This window comes from Pan troglodytes, chromosome 14 (genome assembly GCF_028858775.2).
Source record: "Pan troglodytes isolate AG18354 chromosome 14, NHGRI_mPanTro3-v2.0_pri, whole genome shotgun sequence".
In the NCBI taxonomy this organism is placed as follows: domain Eukaryota; kingdom Metazoa; phylum Chordata; class Mammalia; order Primates; family Hominidae; genus Pan; species Pan troglodytes.
In genome coordinates, this window is record NC_072412.2 from 100,177,039 (window position 1) to 100,204,518 (window position 27,480).

The window sequence follows — 27,480 nt, forward strand, 5'->3', positions numbered from 1 at the left end:
ATTCTTTTGGATATACCCCTAGAAGTGGAATTGCTGGATCATATTATAACTCTATGTTTAACTTTTTGAGGAACCACCATATTGTTTTCCAGAGGCTGCGTCATTTCACATTCCCGGCAGCAATGCACCACGGTCCCAATTTCTCTACATCCTCACTGACAGGGTGTTGTTTTAAAAAATAATAGCCATCCTGATGAGTGTCAGGTGATATCTCATTATAGTTTTGATTTCCTTAATGAAATGGAGACACGTTTTGAGAATGACTATGCTAGAGTAAAACTGATGGCGTATTGTTTCCTGAACACACAGCACTATTTAAAACTTGGTGCTTTCACTCTGATGATCCCTCTGCCTGGAATCATCCTGTTTCCTCACTAACTCCCATTCATTAAGTCACAGCTCAAATGTCATCTCCAATGAGCCTTCTAGGAACCTCCAGATTGGGTAAGCTGACCTCACAGAACCCGGAAGCAACTGGGGCAGTGGAAGGCGGAGGTAAGGGAGGTAGGGGAGGGTAAGGCATTGGATAAAAAGCAAGTGGCGCGGCTGGGCGCGATGGCTCACGCCTGTAATCCCAGCACTTTGGGAGGTGGGCGGATCACGAGGTCAAGAGATCGTGAGCATCCTGGCTAACACAGTGAAACCCCCATCTCTACTAAAAATACAAAAAACTAGCTGGGCGTGGTGGTACGTGCCTGTAGTCCCAGCTACTTGGGAGGCTGAGGTTGCAGTGAGCCAAGATTGCACCACGGCACTCCAGCCTGGGTGATGGAGTGAGACTCTATCTAACAAACAAACAAAACGAAGTGGTTTGGTTGAAAGTCTGTATAGAGAGCAATTAAACTCCAAGACCCCCTCCTCCCCTACAAATGGCAATTATCAAGGTCTACCATTTGGATTTCCCTTTAAGAAAAAGCTTGCCATTCAGCTGGCAAGAGTGCAGTTAGCCAGCAGCTTCCACTTGCAATGCCTTCGGGATCCACCTGGTCGTTTCTAAGTAGCCCCTGGCCAATGGCTGAGCACAATAGGGAACACAGCCATTTCTGCCCAGGTGGGGCTTTTTTTTCAGGAGATTTTGCTCTGCAGATCCCTGTTGAGCTGGATGAGATTCTGAAGCCCACTCTGCCAACCCTCTTCCTCACCCCTTCCTTTTCACAGCTGTCTGATCTACGCTGCAGCCTGAAGATTTCTTCTGCCCAATTATGCATCCTCCCTTTTGTATCTTTCACAAGCATTAACTCCCTATCCTATTAATAAACTGCTAGCACCTCTAATTTGGCCTCAGCCACTACTTCCCAGAGGACCCAAATGACACAGTCACTTCTAAGAGTGGTCTAACAAAACAGTTGATAAGATGGGTTTAGACTGGATCACTTTCTGCCTGTCTGGTCATAAGAATACCATCCTGGGTGAGGCAGGGGGCATACACAGTCCCTAGCATAAGGTAGTGATGCAGTTGCTAAAACTTTCATGGTGGTGACTTGGGGGGAATGTTCTTTGGAAGGGGACCACCCTGCCCTGCTTACTGCAATAATTCAGGCACTTGAAAAGCTCAGGAGAACACGTCTTACAAGGGCAGTGGAATTGTTAATAAGTTGTACTGATGTCCTCCAGAAGGGTAATGAAAAGCTAAGAACAAGAAATAAGTGACAACTAAGTGTGAGGGCCTTATCATGAGGTAGGAGAATAGAAGAAGCCCAAGACCAAACTCAGTATTTAATAGTTTAAAAGCTGCAGACATCTTTAAAGGAATCCACTCAGACAGTCTCATCTTTGTGTCAGGGTCCTAGATTTTCCCAACCAGCGCCCTAACCTTGGCTGAAGCAAACTTAACAAACCTACCTCAGCTGGGCCTCTGGCCTGGCTGAGATAGTAAATCAAAAACAAAATCACAGCTGGGAGCAGTGATCGCATGAGAACTTACTATCGCAAAGACAGTGTCAAGAAGCCAAGAGGGATTCGCCGCCATGACCCAATACTTTAGAACCAAGGCAGGAGGATCACTTGGGTGCAGGAGTTCGAGACCAGCCTGGGCAACATAGTGAGACCCTCGTCTCAATTTAAAACACAAAATCACACCTTGGAGGAGGTGAAGATGATGCCACCCTTGAGGATCTCAAGGTTACAGAGAGGCCCCCACCAAAGCTCCGTTTAATTCACCAGTCTGGCCACTGCTAGAACTGGGTAGATCCTGGTGAAATGACTGCAGTCAAGGCCAGCTCAATTAAGGAGCAGCTCTGCTGTAAAGAAATACCTGCGACTGGGTAATTTATAAGAAAAGAGGTTTAATTGGCTCACGGTTCTGCAGGCTGTACAATCACGGCGCTGACATCCCTTGGCTTCTGGGGAGGCCTCAGGGAGCTTTTACCCATGCCGGAAGGCAAATTGGGAGCAGGCACATCACAGTGAAAGCAGGAGCAAGAGAGAGAGGCAGTAGCGGGGATGGGGGGTAGGTGTCTCACACTTTTGAACAACCAGATCTCACAAGTACTTACTATCTTGAAGACAATGTCAAGCATGAGGGATTCTCCTCCATGACCCAAACACCTCCCACCAGGCCCTGCCTGCAGCACTAGGGATTACAATGCAACATGAGATTTGCACGGGGACAAATATCCAAACTTATATACCAGGTTCTGATGGCAGCTGCTGTGCTTATGTGGCATCTTCTTTGCTGAAGTGGATTAGAAAGACCCTGGAACATAGTATCCAGCCACTGATTTGCTGTATGTGTTCTTTTCCATCTCAACCATGACGATCAGAAACCAGGAGCATTTGCGGTTTCACCTTAGGGCTATGTAAGTTCTGCTCTCCTAAGAGACTCGGGTGTCCTGAACATCCTGCAGAATGTCACAGTGATCTATCACATTGATGGTGTCATACTGATCAGGCAGAATTAGCAAAGGTGGCTAGCACCCTGATGGCTTTGGTAATTCACATTCACCCCAGAAGGTGGGAGATAAAACCTGATGAAGATTCAAGGACTTGTGATTTCAGTAAAGTTTTTAGGAGTCAAACAATCAAGGTGTGCCAGGACATGCCCTCCAAGTAAAAGTCAAACTGCTTTATCTTATATCCCCTTCCTCAGAGAAGGAAACACAGAGTGTGGCTTTGGGTTCTGGAGGGAACACATTCCACACTTAGGGATACTGCTCCAGCTTATATACTGAGCGACAGAAAAGGCTGCCAGCTTTGAGGGGTCTGGGGCGGGAAAGAGGTCTGCAGCAGGTCCAAGCTGGGGTGTAAGCATTCCTGCCACTTGGGCTATATGATGTGGTAAACCCTATGGTGTTGGTGGTGTCAGTGGTAGAGACAGATGTAGTGTGGGTTTTATGGTGAGCCCCAGTGGAGAATAACTATGCAGGTCCCATGGTTACACCTGGGAGAGACCATTTCAGGCTCAGTGGAGAATCATGCCTTCGGAAAATAAATTACTGTGCCATGGTAGACCCAGAATACTTGACGACAAGACACCAAATGACCATGCATCTAGAACTGTCCATATGTACTAAGTTCACTTGGACCCACTGTTAAGGGCTGAAATGTGTCTCCCCCAAATTCTTATGTTGAAGTACTAACCCCTGGTAACTCAGAAAGTGACTATACTTAGAAACAAAGTTTTTAAAGAGGTATATTAAAATGAGATCTTTAAAATACACTCTAATCCAGTATGACTGGTGTCCTTATAAGAAGAGAAAATTTAGACACAGAGTAAAGATCATGTGAGGACAGATGATGGCCACCTGCAAGCCCAGAGAGGCCTCGGAAGAAACCATCCCTGCCAACACCTTGATCCTGACCTTGGACTTCTAGCTTCCAGATCTGTGAGAAAATTAATTTATGTTGTAGAAGCTACCCAGTCTCTGATATTCTGTTATGGCAGTTCTAGCAGAGTAATGTGCCCACCCACTCAGAGTCAGGTAGAGCCAGCAGCAGTCCACTGGAAGATGGAAATGGCACATCTGGGATCGAGCATGAGCAGAATGGGAGAGCACAAGTAAGTTGTAAGAGCAGGTAGGCCAGAATCCCATGTCACCACCTTAGTTCTTTATACCTGTGGCCATATAGAGGGTCCCATACAACCAACTGAAAGGAGAAGAAAAGTTGATCTTAGTTTATAGATGGATTGGCCTGTTCTGTGGGTGCAAGCCAAAAATGGAGGGTGGTTGCCTGAAAACCATGCAGGGGTGGCCTTAAAAAGAATGTGGAAAGAGAAAACCTTTCCAAGAAAAAAGCTTCAAGTAGTATCCCTGCTCATGCACTATGTATAGTAGTGACCTGTGGTGAGAATATACATTTAGTCATGACCAGTAGCCTGGCTAGCTACTTTGGGGCTTAGAAGGAAAAAGTCTAGAGGAGCAGGAAACAAGGAAGTAAAGGTTGGAGAAGCGTGGATAGGCCTATCTATGGGAGAGGGTGGGGAGTGTGAAGATCTGTGTATTCCATGTTAACACTCACTAGAAAGCAACCACCACAGCAAGAGGCACTGAACCACCCAGTAGATAAAATGACTTGGTCAGTTAACTTTAGCCAGCTTTCATCATCAGCCACCCCAGAACTACCATGATGGGCACCTGAATGGAATAGGCCTCACTGTACAGATGGTCCCTACTCTTGGGACCCACAGCATGAATTCTCACTTACCACAGCCAATTAGCTATTGTCACCTGTGAATATCCAACCTGCTGGCAACAGAGACAAATACTGAGCCCCCAATATGGCACTATTCTTCAAGGAAACCCACCAGCTACCTGGTGGGACATGAACTCCACTGGGCCCTTTCCACTGTGAAAGGGCTAGTAGCTGATTCTCACAATAGACATTTTCTCCACATGGGTTGGGTTTGCCTTTCTGCCCGCACAGCCTGCCCAATTTTGCTTCCTCCTTCTTTTATCATTATAGTCATTACTTTCTCTCTGCATCTGCTTCCTGTAAGACTCAACTGACACACCTGTCTTCCCTCTCTTTCTCTCCAGAAAGGGGAAATTGGAGAAAATGAATAGAAGAGGTATGGACTCGGGGATCCCTAAGCACAGTGGGAGGCTGGTATTTAAGGGTATTTTTAAAGTGTAAGACTTTCTAATGAGGAATTATGATGCCTCCATACCAAAATCTGCATTCTTAATAGAGGGCCACCCAGTTTCTTTTCCCTTTCTCAACCCAATAGCCAATCCGTTACTTTTTCAAGTCATCTTAAAGTCTTTAGGGCAAAGAAGGATTAAAAATATATAATCAAATTTTTTTTATTTTTCTACAGCAAAATAAAAACATTATTTTAAAAAGCAATATTCTACATTAGATACTGATAATTTTATAAATAAAATCATTTTAAACAGTAAACACATGATAAATTTCTGATACAAGGTTTTACATATGTTAATTGTGAAAATATAAAAACTTTACACCCTTCTCTTAAAAAGCATTCAACGTAATCAATTTTACAAAATTATCAATTTAAAAAGTGTTAGATATGCTTCTATTTTGTTCCATTATTAAGGCAATGATAGCATATCAGATCTTAAAAAAGAAATGGTGAATTAGGGCCTAAGACATCCTATATTGCCTAAAAACGAACATTTCAGAGACTTTCTCAGGCACTGAGTTCAAAACCAGTGAAGGTTGCCATCTGCCTAGCACCACTACCCCTCATGGTTGTCCGAATCAGGAGACTTCTTCCTGGCTACCCTTAGGGAGAGTCTTCTACACCTATTATTTCCTAGTTTCTAGGAGAAAGGGTTTCAGAAAGAATTTTGACATTTAAATTCTATGCCAGTACTGAAACTCTCCCAAAGATTGAGGCATTCTGCATTTGAATTTTATACAGAAAGTCATGAATCTAATTCCAAAAGAAAAGAGTGCACTTCAATTGGTCGCTTAATTTCATACCACTTGGCGAGGTAGGATAACTTTCTTCTTTGACAACTGTCTCGACTATATAAATGGTGATTATACCGGAAAGGGTTCTAATGCCTTTTCCGCATTCTTCCAGTTGTGAAAATTCTCTCTGTACCATTCAACTAATAGGAAAAAACAAAAGACAAAAAAAAAAAAAAAAAAGAAAAGAAAGAAAAACTAAACATCAGTTAACCAACATTTACTGAGTTCCTGCTAGCTAAGTCTTGCCCACCAACCAGCTAAGCAGCAGACAAGGGCTGACTAATGATGTAAACAATTTGATTTTGAACTTAACAATGAAGTCAATCAGAAGACATTTAAATCACCTAAAAAATTTATGATTAAAAATCAACCATTTTTTTCTTTTTAACTTCTAAAGTCATTCAATACTGAACTTGGTATAAATATTTAAGATTCTGATTTTAAGGAATTTGGGGTGTGGGAAATAAGTCATCTGCCCTGGTTTTAAAGTTATTTTATATAAAAAAGTATAATACAGTGTTTAGTCGTATAAATATGGTAACACTGCATGAGAGGCACAATGAGTTGATGTGAACTTCCTTGCATTTTTTTTTTTTTTTTAAGAGATGGGGTCTCGCTGTCACCCAGACTAGAGTGTAGTGGTGCAATTGTAGTTCACTATAGGCCCAAACTCCTGGGCTCAAGAGATCCTCCTACCTCACCCTCCTAAATAGCTAGGACTACAGGCATGTGCCACCATGCCTCGCTGAATTTTTTACTTTTTGTAGAGACAGGGTCTCGCTATATTTCCCAGGCTGGTCCTGAACTCCTGACCTCAAGTGATCCTCCCACTTTGGTCTCCAAAGTGCTGGGATTACAGATGTGAGCCACTATGCCCAGCACCTTCCTTCTATTAATATGTGAAATTATTTTATATTGCTATACTATCAGTAAAAGCTTTTTTAAAGAAATCTGATAGTTTTAAATTATTTTTTGTTTCTTAATATTTGACTTAAGTATTTGTATTTCAAGCTCTGAATCAAAACTTTTTTTTCTACATCTGGGTAGAGCTTTTCTCATGAATACATTTCTAAATACAGCTTTAACATGTATACACAGACTTTATATGCACTTATTTTAATAGATTTTTCTGCACATACTAAATTTATTTCCTTTGTTGGTTTCAATATAAAAAGCCTCAAGACACAAAAAAAACTGCATCTATATTTCACCAACTCTAAGATGCCACTGATGGATCATTATTTTACATACACGTAAAAAAGAAAAAAGCTACAATAATAATTATAAGACACCAGTGATTATAAAAATACATACCTTTTAGGAATGTGAAGAAAGTGAAAAAATATGTACCTCAGAATAAATAATATAGGTATTTGATTAATGCTAACAAGATATGTGAAGATTGATCAGAAGTTGGTTTATAAAATTCAAGATGCTTAGGAAACACAGGACTGCTACTAGAAATATATGAAATGTGGCAATTTGAAAAGTACGAATGATTCCACACAATATTCCACTGGTTTGTATAATGTTCTGGAAATAAGTTATTTTTCCTTTAAATTTTTCTGACTTGCCCCCAAAATGATTAATTCAAAACATACTTGTTTTCTTTATTCCTTCTTTCCAAGGCACTTTAGGTCTCCATCCTAAGCCATGTATTTTTTCTGACTTCATTGGGTATCTCATGTCATTGGTGGGTCTTGGAAAACAAAACAGATTTAAAATAATATTGTAGATATATATTTACAAGTTTAGATATTAGGAGATATGTGTTTATGCATTTTTACCACAACCCAACTTTTCTCTTTACAAAAATTCCCAATAGGTTTTCTGCAGAAAGTCTGTAAAATCAAGTATATATTTTAAAAAAAAAGTCACCCATAATGCCAGGTGCCTAACCCTCTCTGTGTCTTGTCTTCTTGTTTCAGCCACGATCTAGATATAAGTGAAGTACCTGACACATCCAAAAAACTCAACAAATGTTCAATGACTAAATAAACAAATACACAAAGACTTATTAGAACTCGTATGCCAGGCTGTGGGTCAGGTATTTCATATACATTATAAATAAGTGTTAGAATACTTTTATAAGAAAGATGTTATTATTGGCCAGGCAAGGTGGCTCATGCCTGTAATCCCAGCACTTTCAGAGGCCGAGGAGGGCGGATCACGAGGTTAAGAGATCGAGACAATCCTGGCCAACATGGTGCAAACCCGTCTCTACTAAAAATACGAAAATTAGCTGGGCGTAGTGGCGTGTGCCTGTAGTCCCAGCTACTCAGGAGGCTGAGGCAGGAGAACTGCTTGAACCTGGGAAGGCGGAGATTGCAGTGAGCCGAGATTGCGCCACTGCACTCCAGCCTGGCAACAGAGTGAGATTCTGTCTCCAAAAAAAAAAAAAAGATGTTATTATCCCTATTTCACACTGGAGGTTTGAAACTTCAGACTTAGAAAGGGTCAATAGTTTTTTAAGTCACATAGCTAGTAAGTAATAATGCTATACTTAATTTGTATGGTACTTAGATTATGAAAAAAATGTTTTACCAGAAAATTCAAAACAGATAAACTAGTTATTGGTCAAGTCCACATATTTTATAATTTTATAAGTACCTAAGATTTCACAACCTTTCCCCAAGGTTTTAACTTGTTACTCACCTATCATTAACATAATCAACCCAATTTTCCATTTCAGACTCTGAATTGGTCTCTTTGATCTGTCAAAATGGAGAAAGCTTTTGAGTCAAATTATAAAATGAGATCAGAGAATAACAATAGTATTTAATGGCTGATTAAAAAGAAAACAACTGCCTCATAGCAGGGAAGACAGCTAAAATGAACATCATTTTAGTAACACTTTCTATACTTTATAACCTAAATTCCATCTGAAGCTCAGATATACACATTGGATTTTGGTTATTATTCAGTTCCTCTATTAAACTAAGATTTAAAATTGATGTCCCCTAATATATATGGACATTCATAACTACTAATGTAATTATTTTATATATCACTGTTACTTGTTTTAAGACACAATTTTATATTTCTGCAAATGACTTATGCAGAAATATAATTAGGGAATGCACATTTAGTGAATTATTTTTTCCTGAAAAGCTGTTACTAAATAGGTGATACAACTTAAGACACATATGGTACACATAATCATTAATTTGATTTTCTACTTGCTTACTTTTAAATTAAGTAAGCTGTACGCTTCTGATTTTGACTAATGGTCACTGCCACTAACAATTTTGAAAATACCAACCTTTTAAAACAGATACATACCAGTTGTATTAGTTCTTTGGCAAGCTGGACAACTGACATTTCAAAATTGGTTCCGATGTTATAAATTTCACCTGGTTTCCCTTTTTTGAGGACAGTGAGAAATGCTTCTACAACATCAGTAGCATAAAGGAAGTTTCTTGTTTGAAGCCCTGACCCATGAATGCAACTAAAGAGATTAAACGAAGTGAAATCATAAAGTGTAAAAAGGTAAACTCTCCTAAAGCATTGACTGGGTACTACAACTCCAGAGAAGCTAATTCCCATGGGGATCCCAGAATCTTTACTGGAAATACAAATTCTCGTAGCTTTTCTAAATTTTGTTCATATTTCTTAATCTCCAAACCTTCTGAGGGGACTCAGTAGGAAAGTGGCAAACATATTAGTGACCCCTGTGAAATGTGTATTCAATTTTATGTCATAAGTTCATTTTAAAGAAATATCTACAGTTCTATGAATTAAATAAGTCCTTTGAGAAAGTAAAATTATATAAAAATAGATTTCAAATTTTAATGCTATAATTCAAAGTTCTATGATAGGTCATTAAGATCTGAAATTATCTCAACAATTATAAAAATAAGATACAGATTATTTTAAAAACTATTACACTGGAGAAATGATTCTTAAATTTAGTGGGACATTCAATTCTATGGCCTTTAAGACTTTATGATATTTAAGAAAGTGTCACCAAATACTCTAACATACCAGAAAAGCATATGGGTAAAAAGGTAATAATAACATACCATTTCCTGTTGTGCTGTAGCAAAGATATAAATTTTGGAATAACCTAAAAGAATATTTAAATATCATTTCAGACTGGATATTTACTCATTAGTATGAATCTGAACTCATACCAAAATTAAAAGATTATTAAGAAATATGCATATGGATTGCTTCTAATTATTTTTATCAGTTTATTAAAAAACCTACTATAGTATTTGATATGTAAAAGAACTAGTTTGCTATTTCATAAAGACAGGTTACTTGAAGATAAAATGATCTAAATAGGGGAAAAATGCAGAAAAAGTCTTCATCAGACAGTTGGTCTCATCAAAAAGCTCACCTTTGTGCTGACTTCATAAGGGCAGATATTTGTATCTTACTTATTGCTTTACATATAGCACCTATGCATTAAGTGCTTCAGGAATTTATAGAAAGTAAATTCCAGTGCTCTTGGATTCAAAGAAAACTTAAATTAAGCAAAGTAAATATTAATACCTGCAGGTCATGACATGGCCCTTTCCTTTGGGCAAACAGATCAATGCAACCAACTGGGAAGCAAGAAAACCCAGTCTCCAAATTTAGGCAGAGTAGCCGAAGTTATATAAAATCAGGCTTGATGATATAGAGCCAACTGCACAGGCATTTTCAGCCTCTAAACTACATTTTTTATTCATTACTTGTAGTACTTTCTGGAAGATATTCATGCCTACACAATAAAGATGAGTTGAGGCACAGTTAGCCAGCTGACACTAAGACAGTTAATGTATACAAGCTTCTTGCATCACTATCTAGCTAGCTTTTGACTTTCTGTATACCCTGACATACTGGTCTGACTGCAAACAGGGAGTCAACTGCAGTGTGACAGTAGAGGTAGAAGTATTCTATAGTGCTTTAGAGTCTTTAAAAGTACAAGGTATTTTCACATATATCATTCTCAGTGGATCCTTCAAAATCCCTGCTAAGTGGTGAAGCCAGCTGGTGAGTGTCAGCCAGCCTGGGACTTAAAACTCAAGTCTTCAAACTCTAAGTCTGAAGGAATCTGCAAGTGGTGTTATACAGCATATAAAATTATGTATAATTTACAACATATTATTTTAGACAAATAACTGAAAAGAGGTTATTTCAAACAATGAGAAGTTACAATCACTGAAAAACACCATAAATTAAGAAGTAAAATTTACCTTTTCTGGATATTGATGTGGTCCATAAACATTACTGCTTCTTGTGATAACAACTGGAAACTTAAAAGAATATCCAACATTAAGGCTTTTAAAAAGGTCTAATAATAATGATTATTTTAAAGATAAGCAGAATTTCAAAATATGGGCACCTTTGCCTAAATAATTCCACACACCTTAAGGTCAAAGGGAAGAGATTTTTTTCTAACGTAAGGTTTCTAAAAAGGAGAGAATAGGATTCAGATAAAGGCAGAGGTTCCAAAAGAAAGAAGAGGAATATTCTTTTATTAGTACAAGAAGATAAACACAGATGGCACCGGTTTATAAGTCTGACTGATAGCAAAACACTGAAGAACTTTCCAGTGGATTATTTTAAAGACCACCTCAAGGACTCTTAAGGTGGCTCTCTTCATTGTACCAATCCCTACAAATAAAAAGAGCTACTATGAAAGTGAAAAGGACTGATGCCACCAGAACTCAAATGGTGAGGGAATCTTTAGGAATTCCAAGGCTTGCCTCTCTGACCCAGTCCCTAAAAACTCACAAAGAGCAGTGGGAAGCCAAATGTAGGAGATTCAAGGTGAGGATTCATATGGGGTAAGGCTCCCATACTGACACTGTAAGAGCCACCAGGGGCAAGTCTACTTCCCACTCATGAGGAGCCACGAAAGCCAAATCATGCAGACAGAAGCACATGGCAGAAAGGGGATCTGTCTTCCCTCTGTCTTCTTCTACTCATAGGACTCCAACCTCATTCTGACTATAGCTGTAACACTCTACCTATTACTGAAATAGAAAAAAAAATGTATATTCAAGATTCAAGTTATTCCTTTAATGATGAACTGAATACGAAGAGGTCGGCCCTAATTTATCCACACAATAGAGGAAATTCGTTTTTAAAATTCCATAATATGTAAATTTTCTCAATCTATGCCTTCTACTCTAAGCATGCTGCTAAAAGCTGACTTGGGCTGGGCGTGGCTCACGCCTGTAATCCTAGCACTCTGGGAGGCCGAGGTGGGCAGATCACTTGAGGTCAGGAGTTCGAGACCAGCCTGAGTGTCAGATTGCAACTGTCTCCGAACAATAAATAGAAAACTTAAAAATCTTTTGAAAAAAAGAAAAAAAAAAAAGCTGACTTGGAGTTTTAACACTTAAGTCCAAAGGAAAATGTTTCAAGAGTTTCTGCCATCAGTTCTTACCTTATATTGTTCCCAGTAAGACTGTACAAAACATTCAGCAGCTGCTTTAGATGATGCATAAGGATTTGTAGGTTGTTTGGGTGAAGATTCATCAAATTCCTATTTTAAAAAATATATATTTTAAAAAGTGGTATGCATATTTTAAGTATAGAAATCAGAGCATATGTTAAAACTTGAAATGTCAATCACCAAATTTTAAAAGCCACTTCTTAAATCCTATGTGCCTGGTGTTTTCCCAAGGACATGTGGTAATTTCTTTAACGTGCACAACAATCCTATATAGCAGAGAGAGAGAACAGCAAGTGTAAGGGCCTTGAGACAGAAGCGTGTCCAAAGGAATTACAGGAAGGCTGATGTGAGGCGAGAGATAGTGGGAGAGGAGGTCAGAAAGCTAGAGGAAGGCCAAACCCTTGAAGGCCACCGTAAAACAATGACTGATTTTGAGCAGAGTAATGCCAGGTCTGACTTACATTTTAAAAATCACTCTGGCTACTGTGTTGGATCTGATGTAGGGTGGCAGGGTGCATGAAGAAAGAAGTTTACCTGATAAAAATTGCAGGGAATTGAAAAATGGTTACTTCTTGGAAGCAGAATTGAAAATTGAGAAGTGGTCAAGGTTTACTTTTTCTCAGTGTAAGTCTTTTCAGACTATTTGATTTTCACTATGTACGTGTCTTGGTAAAATAAGTAAATTCATAAATAATAAAATAAACAAAATGAGGTCACTGCAGACACCAATTATAAAAATTATAGATTAGACAATGGAGTCTCCTTTGCCTAAAAAGTGTAATATTTACGCATGATTTATTTTAAAAAATAGATTCTAAGGCTGGACACAGTGGCTCATACCTACAATCCCAGCACTTTGGGAGGCCGAGGCAGGCGGATCACCTGAGGTCAGGAGTTCGAGACCAGCCTGACCAACATGGAGAAACCCCATCTCTACTAAACTACAAAATTAGCTGGGCATGGTGGTGCATGCCTGCAATCCCAGCTACTCGGGAGGCTGAGGCAGGAGAATTGCTTGAATCTGGGAGGCGGAGGTTGTGGCGAGTCAAGATTGAACCATTGCACTCCAGCCTGGGCAACAAGAGCGAAACTCCCATCTCAAAAAAAAAAAAAAATAGATTTTGGTTTTTACAAGAATTTTTACACTGTCTCCTTGAAATTCCAATATGTTTTCCTGACTGAAAGGGAAAGATGAACAGGCAGTATGCTGCAGCCTAACTTATGCTTTGGTCCATGGAATGACATTCACCATATTTGTAAGAGTGGGACAAAAAGGTGAGATCTGCAATTCTCTTGCAAAATTACAAATAAATCTGTACCTAAAGAGAATTCTGGGGCATGAAAAAATAAATGAATAAGTCTCTACCAAGACTAGGCTGTTGTTCCCCATTTGGGGAGGTATCACTTGATCTGAACAGAGGAGACAATGGAATAACATTCTATGACGGTTAACACTAAGTGTCAACTTGATGGGATTGAAGGATACAAAGTATTGATCCTAGGTGTGTCTGTGAGGGTGTTGTCAACGGAGATTAACATTTGAGTTAGTGGGCTGGGAAAGGCAGAGCCACCTTCAATCTGAGTATGCACCATCTAATCAGCTGCCAGAGTGGCTAGAATATAAAGCAGGCAGAAAAACATGAATAGACTAGACTGGCCTAGCCTCCCAGCCTACATCTTTCTCCCATGCTGGATGCTTCCTGCCCTCGAACATCTGACTCCAAATTCTTCAATTCTGGGACTCAGACTGGCACTCCTTGCTCCTGAGCTGGCAGATGGCCTATTGTGAGACCTTGTGATTGTGTGAGTTAATACTTAATAAATTCCCCTTTATATATCTATTCTATTAGTTGTGTCCCTCTAGAGAACCCTAATACACTCTGAAGAGTGCCACAAGTGTATATAATTTGAGGATGAAAAAAGCCCAGTGTAGGTTTAATAAAACTGTATCATGGTACATGGTTAAGTAGGTAAAATATACATTTCCTAAGCTCACCTTATCAAGACTGCCACCATATACTTCATCTGTGCTGACGTAAATAAACTTCTCCACTCTGGCTTCATGAGCAGCACTTACCAAAACGTGAGTGCCATAAACATTAACATAGGTAAACTCAAAGGCATGTACAAATGAAAGATCTAAAAGAAAAGAGTGAAAAGCTAAAACAAGTCTACCCAATGGATAAAACAAATGCCAAATGATGGACTCAGGTTTAAGGAGAGTACTAGTCACTGTTCTTCATTTACCACAGCTGCAACAGTTATAATAATAACATACACAGGCAGTGATATTTATGATTTCTTTAAACCTAAATTACATAGTACATGTAAATTCTTAGAACCCAGAAAACTATCAGTGTTAAATTTGCAGAAAAGTTTTTTATTCTATAAGGAAGAAAATTTAAAAATAATACATGAAAATTTTAAATGTTCTTAAATTTAAAAAAATTATGAATTACAGGGATACGCTTTTTAAGATCAATCTGTTACTGCTGAAAGCAATAAATGCTGAATGAGTTATTTAAACATAAATTCACCTTAAAAGAACTGAACCTCTATAACCAGGAAACGGAAAGAACTTCCTTAATGATGAATCACAATCCAGAAGCAATAATGGAAGAGGTTGATAAATTTGACCATTTAAAAATTTTGCATGGTTAAAAAACTAAAAACAAATTAAAAAGGCAAAAATGACAAACTGCGAAAAACCATGTGAAATTACAGAGATAAAGGGTTAGTATTGTCAATTTATAAAGAACTTTAAATAAATTAAGAACAATCCTATAGTAAAACAGGTAGGAGATGTAAACAGTTTAGATGAAGAAATATAAATGGATCCTTAAGATTACGATGATCAACGTCACTTACAGTAAGAAAAACCCAAATTAAAAACTCAGAGATACCACTTCTTACTTATCAGACTGGCAAAAATTCAAAAAGTTGACAAATCACTTAGTTGTTGGGGCTGTTAGGCAAAAGACACTTTGTACACTGACAATGACGATGTAAAATGTTTACAATTCCCTAAGGAAGGAAACTTGGAAATATCTAGTCAAATTACATAGGCATTTCCCTCTAACCCAGAGTTATGGGCTAAACTGTGTTCTCCCCATAATTCATCTTAAGGCCTAACCCCTTCCCCCAGAACCTCAGAATGTGACTATATTTGGAGATAGGGCTCTTAAGGAGGTGATTAAGTGAAAATCAGGTCTTTAGGATGGGTCCTAATCCGATCTACCTGGTGTCCTTAAAAGAAGAAATGTGGACTCACTGTGTGTTTTGGAATAAAGTAAATGAGTAATTAGGATGGTGCTGTTGAGAACCAAGGTGTTCAGGGTATGGAAAAGATGATATAAATGAAAGACTGAAGAACTTAAACAAAAACTCTCAATGTGGATTGGACATTTCAGTATAAACCCATGTCATATTTAATCTTAAGTAAATAGGCAAATAATATTCCCTAGTTTTGTTAACTGAAAAAGCCTTGAAACAATGTCCAATCAGTTAATAAGCACTCCCAGTGCCCAGACTGTGGCCTCTAAACACCATTTCCCACCAAAAGGAACAATGGCTCCTGACAGAAGGGCTGATTCCAGATCTAGGGGGAAAAACACTGAAGATAAAACTGAAACATCCTATCAAACCAGAAAGTTAGATGGTTGTCAAAGACTGCTAAGGTCATGTCAAAAAGGACTCAGGAAGCAACTAGAAGAGACTCTCAATGGCTAATGGTGGGTCATTTTGAACATAAATAAGAAAAATAACTGCAAATGATTAAAACAAAAAAAATCAAATGTGTTAAAATCTACAAATTCATAGCAATATTAAGAAAAAAGAAAAACGAGGATGCTTGGAAACCAACTCATTATAGTAAAATCTACTAAATAAATAAAAATAATCAGGCACTTAACCTGGCTTTTCCATAACAATTAAATCTCAAGGTAACCAAATAATGTATAAGGAAAACTTTTTTTTTTCTCTCTCTCTCTGTTGCCCAGGCTGGAGTGTAGTGGCGCAATCTCAGTTCACTGCCACCTCTGCCTCCCAGGTTCAAGCCATTCTTGTGTCTCAGCCTCCCGAGTAGCTGGGGTTACAGGTGCCCACTACCACGCCCAGCTAACTTTTTTGTATTTTAGAGATGGGGTTTCACCATGTTGGCGAGGCTGGTCTTGAACTCCTGACCTCAGGTGATCCACCTACCTCAGCCTCCCAAAGTGCTGGGATTACAGGCGTGAGCCACTGCGCCTGGCTGGAAAACTTTTTTTTATGTAGATATTCCAGGTATAAATGAAGAATGACATAATTAGGATATCATTTTGTAAACCCCTAATATAATGACTACTGACTATATAAAATAGTAAAAATGTCATCTAGTGGAAATAAAAAAACAAAATAAAATAAGATCAATTTAAAATTCCAGGCAGGACATGGTGGCTAATGCCTGTAATCCCAGCACTTTGGGAGGCCCAGGTGGGTGGATCACCTGAGGTCAGGAGTTTGAGACTAGTCTGGCCAACATGGCAAAACCCCGTCTCTACTCAAAATACAAAAAATAAACCGGGCGTGGTGGCACACGCCTGTAATCCCAGCTACTTGGTAGGCTGAGGCACGAGAACTGCTTGAACCTGGGAGGCAGAGGTTGCAGTAAGCCGAGATCACAACACTGCACTCTGGCCAAGGTGACAGAACAAGACTCTGTCTCAAAAAAAAAAAAAAAATCCAGATAAAAACTGAGTTAAAAATAGCTAAAAACGGAGTTGGAAATTAAATGGGAAGAGGGCAAAGGTTTTGATGAACTTTACACTTTGATAAGCTAATTACACATCTGTAATTTGTAGAGTAACCATTCCAAGAGTACAAACAGAACATATAATTTCCAAACTAGTAGAGGGAGAAAAAGAGAATAAGAAAAATTCCTCAGTCAAATCCTTAAAAAAAGCAAGCAAGCATTTTTTTAAAATAAACAATTTTTTACAAAGGAATAATTCTTTTTTTAAAAAAAAGTAAGCAGCAACCAAGGAAACAGAACAGGTGAGAAAAGAAAGCATACAATAAGATGGTAGAAATAAATCTAAATATAGCAACAAACTAAACACTGAGGGTAAATATCAAGGATGGTCAGAATGGGTTTAAAAAAATCAAAATCCAAATACATGTTGTTTACAAGACATGCAGCTAACCCATAAAACTAGAGAAAGTTTGGAAATAAAAAGATGGAAAAAGTATCATGAAAATACTAACCAAAAAGGAAGTAACACAGCTATATTAATGTCAAACAAAATAGATTTTAAAGCAGTACACATCACCGGGGAAAAAAGATCACTTCATAAGTATAAAAGGTTCAATCCACCAGAAATATACAAGAGATTTAAAGAACATCATTAACCAACTTAACCTAATGGATGTGTAAAGAACAATGAACCCAATGTTTGCAAGTTAACATTCTTTTCAATACACACACGATTTACAGAAAGTGACCATATACTGAGCCAAAAAGCAAGTCGTAGCATAAAGGACTACAATCATAGAGTACGTTATCTAATCACATACAATTAAGCTAGAATTCCGTAAGAACAAGAAAACCCATACATGTTTGGAAATTAAGACATACGTGTCTAAGTAACCCACGGATGAAAGAAGAAATCAAATTCTTTTTTTTTTTTTTTTTTTTTTTTTTGAGACAAGGTCTCATTCTATTGCCCGGGCTGGAGTGCAGGGGTGCGATCTCAGCTCACTGCAACCGCCACCTCTTGGGCTCAAGTGATCCTCTCACCTCAGCCTCCCAAGTAGCTGGGACTACAGGCACATGCCATCATGCCTGGCTTTATTTTTTATTATTATTTTTTGTAGAGACAGGGTCTCACCATGTTGCCCAGGCTGGTCTGGAACTCCTGGGCTCAAGTGATTCGCCTGCCTTGGCCTCTCAAAGTGCTAGGATTACAGGTGTTAGCCACTGTACCCAGCAAGAAATCAAACTCTTAAAAGATAATGAAAAAATACATATGAAAACCTGTAGGATTCAGATAAACCAGTATTTAGAAGTAAATTTATAGTCTAAAATGCATACATTAGAGAAAAGGTGAAAATTAATAAGCTAAATATATCACAAAGATTAGAAAAAAGAATAGAAAGTAAGCCTAAACAAAGTAGAAATAATGAAATAATAAAGGTAAGACCAGAAATTCATTATATAGAAAACAAACACGCATAAGAAAAGATCAACAATGTCAAAGATTGTTTTTTTGGAACAACAATGTCAAATGTCAAATGTTGTTTTTTGGAACAACAGGGTGGGAGGTTTGCTTTGCTGGTATAAAGAATTATTATAAAGCTACAGTAATTAAGACAGTGTGATAATAGTATAAGCACAGACAAAGACCAACAGAATTGAATAGAGCCGAGAAACAAAAGCATACATATATAAACATTTGACCCATGACAAAACTGACAATGAGGAAAAGTCAAGTCTTTTCAATAAATGATTTTGAGTCAAATTGATATGGGTATGGGGAAGAAATCTAAATGTAAAAGGAAAAACAATAACTTTTAAGAAAAGAATTATAAGACAATATGTCCATGACCTTGGAGGTGGGAAATGAGTTCTTAATCAAGACAGAGCCGGGTGCGGTGGCTCATGCCTGTAATCCCAGCACTTTGGGAGGCTGAGGCGGGCGGATCACGAGGTCAGGAGATCGAGACCATCCAGGCTAACACGGTGAAACCCCGTCTCAACTAAAAATACAAAAAATTAGAAGGGTGTGGTGGCGGGTGCCTGTAGTCCCAGCTACTCGGGAGGCTGAGGCAGGAGAATGGCATGAACCCAGGAGGCGGAGCTTGCAGTGAGCCGAGATTGTGCCACTGCACTCTAGCCTGGGTGACAGAGCAAGACACTACATCTCAAAAAAAAAAAAGACAGAAAGAGCACTAACCCTAAAGAAAAAGGTAAAGATAAATTAACCCACATTGAAATTAAGAACTTTCACTAATAATAAGACACCATTGAAAACGGGAAAAGGCTGGGCGTGGTGGCTCACGCCTGTAATCCCAGCACTTTGGGAGGCTGAGACGGGTGGATCACCTGAGGAGGGTGGCTCGTCTGAGGCTGGGAGTTCAAGACCAGCCTGGCCAACATGGTGAAACAACATCTCTATCAAAAATACAAAATTAGCTGGGCGTGGTGGCGCATGCCTGTAATCCTAGCTACTCAGGAGGCTGAGGCAGGAGAATTGCTTGAATCTGGGAGGCGGAGGTTGCAGTGAGCTGAGATCGTGCCATTGCACTCCAGCCTGGGCAATCAGTGAGACTCTGTCTCAAAAAAAAAAAAAAGGCTTGGATCCAAAATACATAACGGACTTATAAAAATCTATAAGGAAAAAACTGACAACCTAATAGGAAATGGTCACGAAACTTAAACGGAAATTTTCCAAAGAGGATATACTAACAAAGAGAGGGAGAATAGTCCAATAAACAAATGGAAAGGTTTTTAACTTCATCAGGGAAAAATAAAACCACAAAATTGACACAGCAAGTGTTGGCAAGCATCTCATAAATTGCTGGTAGAAGTGCACAACTGCTTTTATCATTAACCAAGTAGAAGGACTTGCTTTAACAGACATGAAATCATTGTATTCGTCAATATAGTGCGTAATCAGACAGGCAGAGACAAATAAATGAAGAGAGACAGAGATACAAAAATAAACTTGATATGACGGAGGGCAGAAACTGGTGAACTTTTCAATAAATGGTACAGGAACAATTGGCATTCACATGGAAAAACATGATTTGGGGTTATATAAGAATTAATTTCAGATGGATTACAAATCTAAACATAAAAGACAAAATTATAAAGCTTTGAAAAGATAATATACAAAAATACATCTTCATGACCTTGGGGTAGGAGAGAATTTAAGAACTGAAAAAGCATTAAGCATAAAGGAAAAAACATACATTGAAAACATCTGTTCATCAAAACACACTGTCAAAAAAGTGAGAAGATAGGCCATACAGAGAAGGCTCTGTAACATATGTAATGATAAAGAACTAGTGTCCTGAATATATAAAAACTCTACTTGCCATTTTTTCTCATTGAAACTTCTCTTTCAATGAGAAAAAGGTAAACAATCCCATTTTAAAATGGACAAAAGATTTCTTTTTTTTTTTTTTTAAGACGGAGTCTCTCTGTCACCCAGGCTGGAGTGCAGTGGTGCAATCTCAGCTCACTGCAAGCTCTGTCTCCTGGGTTCACGCCATTCTCCTGCCTCAGCGTCCCGAGTAGCTGGGACTACAGGCCCCTGTCACCACGCCCGGCTAATTTTTTGTATTTTTAGTGGAGAAGGGGTTTCACCGTGTTAGCCAGGATGGTCTCGATCTCCTGACCTCGTGATCCACCCGCCTCAGCCTCCCAAAGTGCTGGGATTACAGGCATGAGCCACCGCACCCGGCCAAAATGGACAAAAGATTTCAACGGCATTTCATAAAGGAGAAATCCAAATTACAAAAAATCATATGAAAAGTACTTAATCTTATTAGTAATCAGGGAAAATACAAATTAGAAACATGAGACACCACTACACAGCACTGAAATTGGCAAAAATGGAAAGACTGACAAAACTAAGATTTGGTGATATCTGGAGCAACAGGAAGTCACACACTTCTGGAGGAGTGGAAGTTGGTATAATTACTTTGGAACATGTTTTGACATTATCTCAACGTGAAGTATGCAGATCTTATGATCTGTTATATAGCCAAATGTAATGTATACTTATGTATCATGATACATGTTCAAGGTAGTAGTGCTCAAAATTGCTCCAAAGTGTAAAGAACCCAAATGGCCACCAAGAATAAAGTATATTAAGTAAACTACAGTGTATGTGTATATATGCATTTTTAGACTGGAATATTATGACACTGAAAACAAACAAACTATATCTATATCCAACTCCATGGATTAATCTACATGGATTCTGAAAAAACAAAAAAAACTCTACATATCATTATATATATATATAAAATATATATTTAATATATATTAAGTATATTTATATATATAATATTAAATATACATATATTTAAAAACAGCCTAAGCTAAGCTGTATTGTTTAGGGATAAATATACAGACAACAAAAGTGTAGACAAAAACAAAGGAAATTATAACTTTAAATCTGGTAATAGGCAGCAGTAATATTTACTACTGAAGAGGATTCAGCAACATTCTGTCTTTTTTTCAGGTGATAGATACATGGGTACTCCATTATCATTATTTAACTGTATTTCTAAATGCTTTTGAAGATGTTATATTTCATAATAAAACTGTCAAATTATTAGAAAATATCTAAAATTCACAAAATGATATAAATAATGTCCATCTGCATACCCACAACAAAATTTAAGAAAAACAACATAAAAAATACAGTTGACGGCCCATCTCCCCGTTGCTCCCCTTCACTATCCTGAATTGGTTAAACTCAAGTTTTCAGACAGCAGTCAAGGTTGTATTTCACTAATATAGCCTCGCAATGCTAATAAAAGTATCTAAAAAGTGCTGAGTTTATGGATAACACAGTCACCGTGGGCCTGTTTTTCTAGTACAGTATGATATATCCTCTTTCAAATATAAGTATTGTTAAGTATTGGGGGGGCGAGGGCGGGGAGAGAACTGCCAGTCATAACTGTAACATAAAACAATGCTTACCTACATGTGTTTGTGCGGCAAAATGTAGTACTATATCTATTTTCTCTGTTTCAAAAAGCAGTTTCACAAAGTGAGAATCACATATGTCACCCTATATGAAAAAGCAAACATGAAAGGGCCTAGGTTTCATACAGCACTCTCATTCATAACCATTTTTACTATAACATCCCCCTACCTCCCACCTCCCTGTTTAATAGAGAATGCCTTGAAAATTCAACTAAGTGCTCAAACAAGGATACCAATGATGTATTTCTCCAGCATCTTAGGATATTAGATATTCAATTCAAACTATTTTTCCAAATAATATTTTAATGAGCACCAACAACTACTAAGTACCATGCTAGTGTTGTCCACAACATTTTTGCCAACTCAAGGCCACTATATTAATACAAAACTTTTTTTAGCATTTTTTAAAAAACCTTTCAGATAACCATTATTAAAATATATCTTAGGCTGGGTGTGGTGGCTCACGCCTGTAATCCCTGCACTTTGGCAAGTTGAGGCGGGCAGATCACTTGAGCTCCAGAGTTTGTGACCAGCCTGGCCAACGTGGTGAAACTCCATCTCTACTAAAAATATGAAAATTAGCTGGGCATGGTAGCAGGCACCTGTAATCCCAGCTAGTCGGGAGGCTGAAGCAGGAGAATTGCTTGAACCCCGGAGACAGGGGTCGCAGTGAGCTGAGATCATGCCACTGCACTCCAGCCTGGGTGACAGAGCAGACTCTGTCTCGAAAAAATATACTGTAACAACTGGAATGATATTTTGAAAACACATTTTATCACAATTAAGTAAAATTATGGTACTTCTAATGTTTATATGTACATTTAATTATTCTAAAAATATGTATTCTCGATAATTCGTCAGTAGCTGAAGAAAACACTTTCATACAGAATAGAATTATGAAATGGTTGTTAGTATATTCCTTAAGTTTTGTAGTTAAAAAGAGAGTTTATAGAATAACTTTAAAAAACACATAAGTTAAATAGTTTCATTTGACAATAACACTTCCCTTTGCAAATTAATGAACTGGTCCTGTGGCTTATACTTTGGACTTGTCTAAAAGTGAGACGTCCAGAGTCAATCAACCTTCATAGGGAAAGACTAGGGAGGAACTAAAATACAAACCATGTGAATTCAGTCAGCTACTGGTAGATCTGCAAAGGTACCAAAAATCACATGTAGCTTTGTATGTGTTGTCAATCAAAAGTAGTATCCTCTAGAGCACATGTACTTTTGGAAATTAACTACCTGATCTTTTAAAAGGTCTTTAATTAGTGTTCTTTTCAAGCCCACATTACACAAGTTTGTAAAGTACAAAGATACTATAATCTCTGCATGACTAAAGAGGCACGGTACAGTTACAAGAAAATGTTCATACCTGTATAAATTTGTAGTTCTGTTTGTTAGAAATGGTTTCAAGATTCTTCAAGCTTGCACAGTAATCCAGCTTGAAAGAAGAGAGCACAGAAGGGGCAACACAAAAAGTGACATTAGCTTTTCCAATCAAATACCAATTTATTTTAAAGACTACAGATGTTACTGGTTACAATACAAGAACATGTCCTCTTAAAGTGTGTTTGCTCCCTGTCTTTACACTATTTTTTTTTGAGACGGAGTCTCGCTCTGTTGCCCAGGCTGTAGTGCAGTGGCGCAATCTCTGCTCAGCACAAGCTCCGCCTCCCAGGTTCACGCCATTCTCCTGCCTCAGCCTCCCAAGTACCTGGGACTACAGGCACCCGCCACCATGGACCGGCTAATTTTTTGTATTTTGTAGTAGAGGCAGGGTTTCACCATGTTAGCCAGGATGGTTTTGATCTCCTGACCTTGTGATCCGCCTGCCTCGGCCTCCCAAAGTGCTGGGATTACAAGCGTGAGCCATCGCGCCCAGCCTGTTTTTACACATTTTAAGTTTCTGACATCTTAAAAGTAAAAAACAAGTAATTGTTACCTTTTCAAAGTACCAAAAAACAAAACAAAACAAAAACCTTTTCATAAATCTCTACTTTAAAAAATGTTCCTAGCTGGGGGTGGTGGCTCATGCCTGTAATCCCAGCACTTTGGGAGACTGAGGAGGGCGGACCACAGGTGAAGAGATTGAGACCATCCTGGCCAACATTGTGAAACCCCATCTCTACTAAAAATACAAAATTTAGCTGGGCTTGGTGGCATGTGCCTGTAATCCCAGCTACTCAGGAGGCTGAGGCAGGAGAATCGCTTGAACCCAGGAGGTGGAGGTTGCAGTGAGCTGAGATTGTGCCACTGCACTCCAGCCTGGCAACAGAGTGAGAGTCCATTTCAAAGAAAAAAAAAATGTTCATGCCAAAATTTGCCTGTAGCCACTGGTGGCTAGAGAAGTTTACCATTTCTTACAGAAAAGGAATTAGTGATTGAAAATAATTACACCTGTGTTATACATATTATAATTCATTATACCTATTCCTCAAACTGTTGGTATATTGGTGATACAGAAAAAATTCCTGTCCATAATAGCAAGTCAGGCAAAGCTTCATAAGAGTTAAGGGTTATTCTTATGATGGATGTCCCAATTACCCTGAATTGATCATTACACATTGTATACATGTATCAAAACATCACCATATGCCCCATAACAAGTACAACTAAGATATGTCAATTAAAAAATAGAAAAAAAATCCAATTAAGGCTTATAATCACCAAATTGCCTTATGAATTTTTCTTATAGTTTTTTTGAATGAAAATCCAAAAAGTCCATTTGCAAAGTAGCAACTGAAAAAAACAAAATAAAACAAAAACTTTATTTTGTGGACCAACATAAGAAATGCAGGTTTCAAAAACTTTTATATAAGATTAAATACAGCATGAGCACATTACTATACAGAGCCTCTGAATTGCTAAAATGACTAAATAAAAAATTTAAATATCAGCATGACAAGATTCTAGTACTTTTAGAAAACATAAATTGAAATGTAATTTCAGTGCATGATGCTCATTTTTATAAAACTCACCTTGTCTAGATTTATGATCATATAGTTTGGATAATCTTCCACTAAAGAGACAATCATATGTGATGCACTATTGAAAAAAAGTATATCTTGTTAGTGAAAAACTTTAACTTCCCTAAACTCTTGAATATTTTCCTAAGGTGTTGAGTACTAGGAAAATACTCAAAGATAACTTTAATTTTTTCTAAGATAACAGAAAACATAACTACACTAAATATACACACATGCAAACTTTTTACCAAACTTCTCAACAGTATCTATAAACAAAAGTTTTACACTCCATTTAGACTATGCAGAAGAGAGAATGTACTGGTTCTGGGTATAGGGAAAAAAGTCAGTTTAACCAAATGATGCCATCCATACAGGTACAAGTATCGAGTAAAGTGGAACAATAAATGGGAGCTAGTCAGCACAACTGTACATGCCTATAGCATGCCTTTTCAGGAACTGCAGATATAAGTATGTAAAAATGAAATTACTATGAGCATAGTCAGTTGTCTATATTTAATAGTAACTTCTGCAATTGCTATTTCTTGGTATAAGATTTTGGTAATGTTAAACCAGAATCCTCAGGAGGCTTCTAGACTAAACCCAGGATTCCCAGGCTAATAACAGCTGAAACCATTCTGAGTTGGATATCCACAGTGGGTCCTGGGCTTCAGAGGACCCTAAAGGGGAATCACAGGCATATCTCAGTGAAATGATCTACCAGATTTACCACGTATACTTAAAATGTTGGGCTCCCAGGAAAGGGGAGCCCTTGACCAAATTATGAACTTGAAGTTTGTATTCGGCATTCCTTTCACAGCACTTTCTAAGTCGCACCCTTCCTGGACCCGCACTCTCACACAAGTATCACCCTTTCATGCCCATAGTCCTCTTTCTCATTAAGTGAAACTTGCCAGCCTGATGCTCTCCCCCAAGTGACTTGTCGGATTAGAAGGGGTGATTTAATGTGCAAATGGCCATAAACAGGAATCCTCACATTCCCACTTCTTCCACTAGCCACTGAGTTCCTTGAGGGGAGGATGGGAGAGTTTCCTGTTTATTACTCTTGCATTCATCCATTCCACAATTACTAAAGACTTTTATAGAATGGGCCAGGCATTCTTCCAGGTGCTGAATGAACAGTAGTCTCTGTCCTTATCGAGTTTGCATTTTAGAGTGGGGATACAAGCAATAAACAAGCAGACACAAATCCGCAATATAATTTCAGGTAGAGGTTAAGTGTGCTAGTTGGGAGAGGGGCTATTTTAGATATGGTGGTCAGGTAAGAACTCTCTGAGGTGCTATCTGAATAAAAACCAGAATTGAGTGGTGCAAACAAACAGCCTAAGGAAAGGGGAAGCAAGTGCAAAGGCCTCAAGACATAAGTGTGTGTCTTGGTGTGTTCCAAGAACTAAGAGGGGAAGCATGGCAGGTACAGAAAAGCAGATCAGGTTGCAAAAGTAGGGTTTGGGCACTTGAGTTTTCTAGATATGGTAGAGTTTGGGCTTTATTCTTAAGTGTGGCAGGAAGCACTGAGGTAAAATCCTGCTCCTAACATGATCTGATTGACTTAAGAAACACTGACTTGTATGTGAGCAATCGGCTTTAAAGGAACATGAGTGGACGCAGTTATGGCCAACCAAGAGGCTACAGCAGCAGTCTAGGCAAAAGATGACGGTAAACATGGGCTAGGGTGGAAACGGGAAAGTGGTGAGAAGTGGTCGCCGTAAGGATATACTTTGGAAGTAGAGAGGACTTGCTGCTGCTGATCGAATGTGGGTCTGAGGAAGAAAAGGGTGTCAACAGTGGATTTGTAAAAGTTTGCTGATTACATAGATGTCCTATTATAGTCCTCAAATCGTTTTGGGGGTGCCTATATGTACAGGGCCCATCGTGGGGTGCGGGTGCTCTAGGCTGGAGGTGGGAAGCAGTCGGTTAGCAGCTTAGGGTAACTTGCACGCACTCAAGGAGTGACGTGGTGAGCACCTCCGGCCACAGAAGGGCGGAGAGTAACACAGCTTTGGAAGAGGCGTTTTAAAGAAGTCACAGTTTCAAAGGAACCACTTCTTTGCAGGCCAGAGAGAGAAAAGCTGGTTCAGGTCGTGCAATAGGACCCTCCCCATATCAGAATAAGGACCCCTCAAAGCTGGACCCAAATTACCTAGGGCAAGCAGAGCTGCGGGAAAAGGTAGGGGTTTCTGGGGAGCCACTGCTTGGCTAGCGGCGCCATTACCTACATGAAACCAGCACCGCCGGTCACCAGGACCCGCTTCGCAAAGCCGCCGGGAGGACCCCACGGTTCCTCCCAACACGCCGCCGACATCTCCCAGCTCAGCAATGCCTAGTACCGTAAAGCGTATGGTCTGAAAAGCGCAGGGAAGTTCCGCCGCGACCTTTTGCGACGCGCCTCGCTCGCGGGACACGTTAACAGAGCAGCCAGCAGCAGCTTCCGGAGACTGCTCTGTGGCCAGTTTCTGCCCGCCCACTAGCGGGCTGGGCGGGGCCGCGCTCACCACGCGCAGGCGCTGCTCCTTTCCGCCCTTGTCTGG

General features: G+C 38.9%; 1 protein-coding gene across 3 annotated transcripts; it reads right to left on the reverse strand.

The window, feature by feature from the left end:
- Nucleotides 1-5,227: 5,227 nt before the first annotated feature.
- On the reverse strand, nt 5,228-27,418 carry TGDS (TDP-glucose 4,6-dehydratase). 3 transcript variants are annotated; one of them, XM_009427132.4, is made up of 12 exons: nt 27,165-27,418; nt 24,947-25,013; nt 23,341-23,409; nt 21,960-22,050; nt 14,265-14,407; nt 12,260-12,358; nt 11,061-11,120; nt 9,900-9,943; nt 9,160-9,325; nt 8,533-8,591; nt 7,479-7,576; nt 5,228-6,017 (listed from the first exon to the last, which is right to left on the reverse strand). In XM_009427132.4, exons 2-12 carry the CDS (start codon nt 25,001-25,003, stop codon nt 5,947-5,949), a joined length of 957 nt encoding a protein of 318 aa, XP_009425407.1. In that variant the 5' UTR covers nt 25,004-25,013; nt 27,165-27,418; the 3' UTR covers nt 5,228-5,946. The 3 variants fall into 3 exon arrangements, with proteins under 3 accessions (XP_009425407.1, XP_522697.2, XP_009425406.1); XM_522697.7 differs by having other exon boundaries at nt 27,169-27,407; XM_009427131.4 differs by having other exon boundaries at nt 27,093-27,396.
- Between the last annotated feature and the right edge of the window lie 62 nt (nt 27,419-27,480).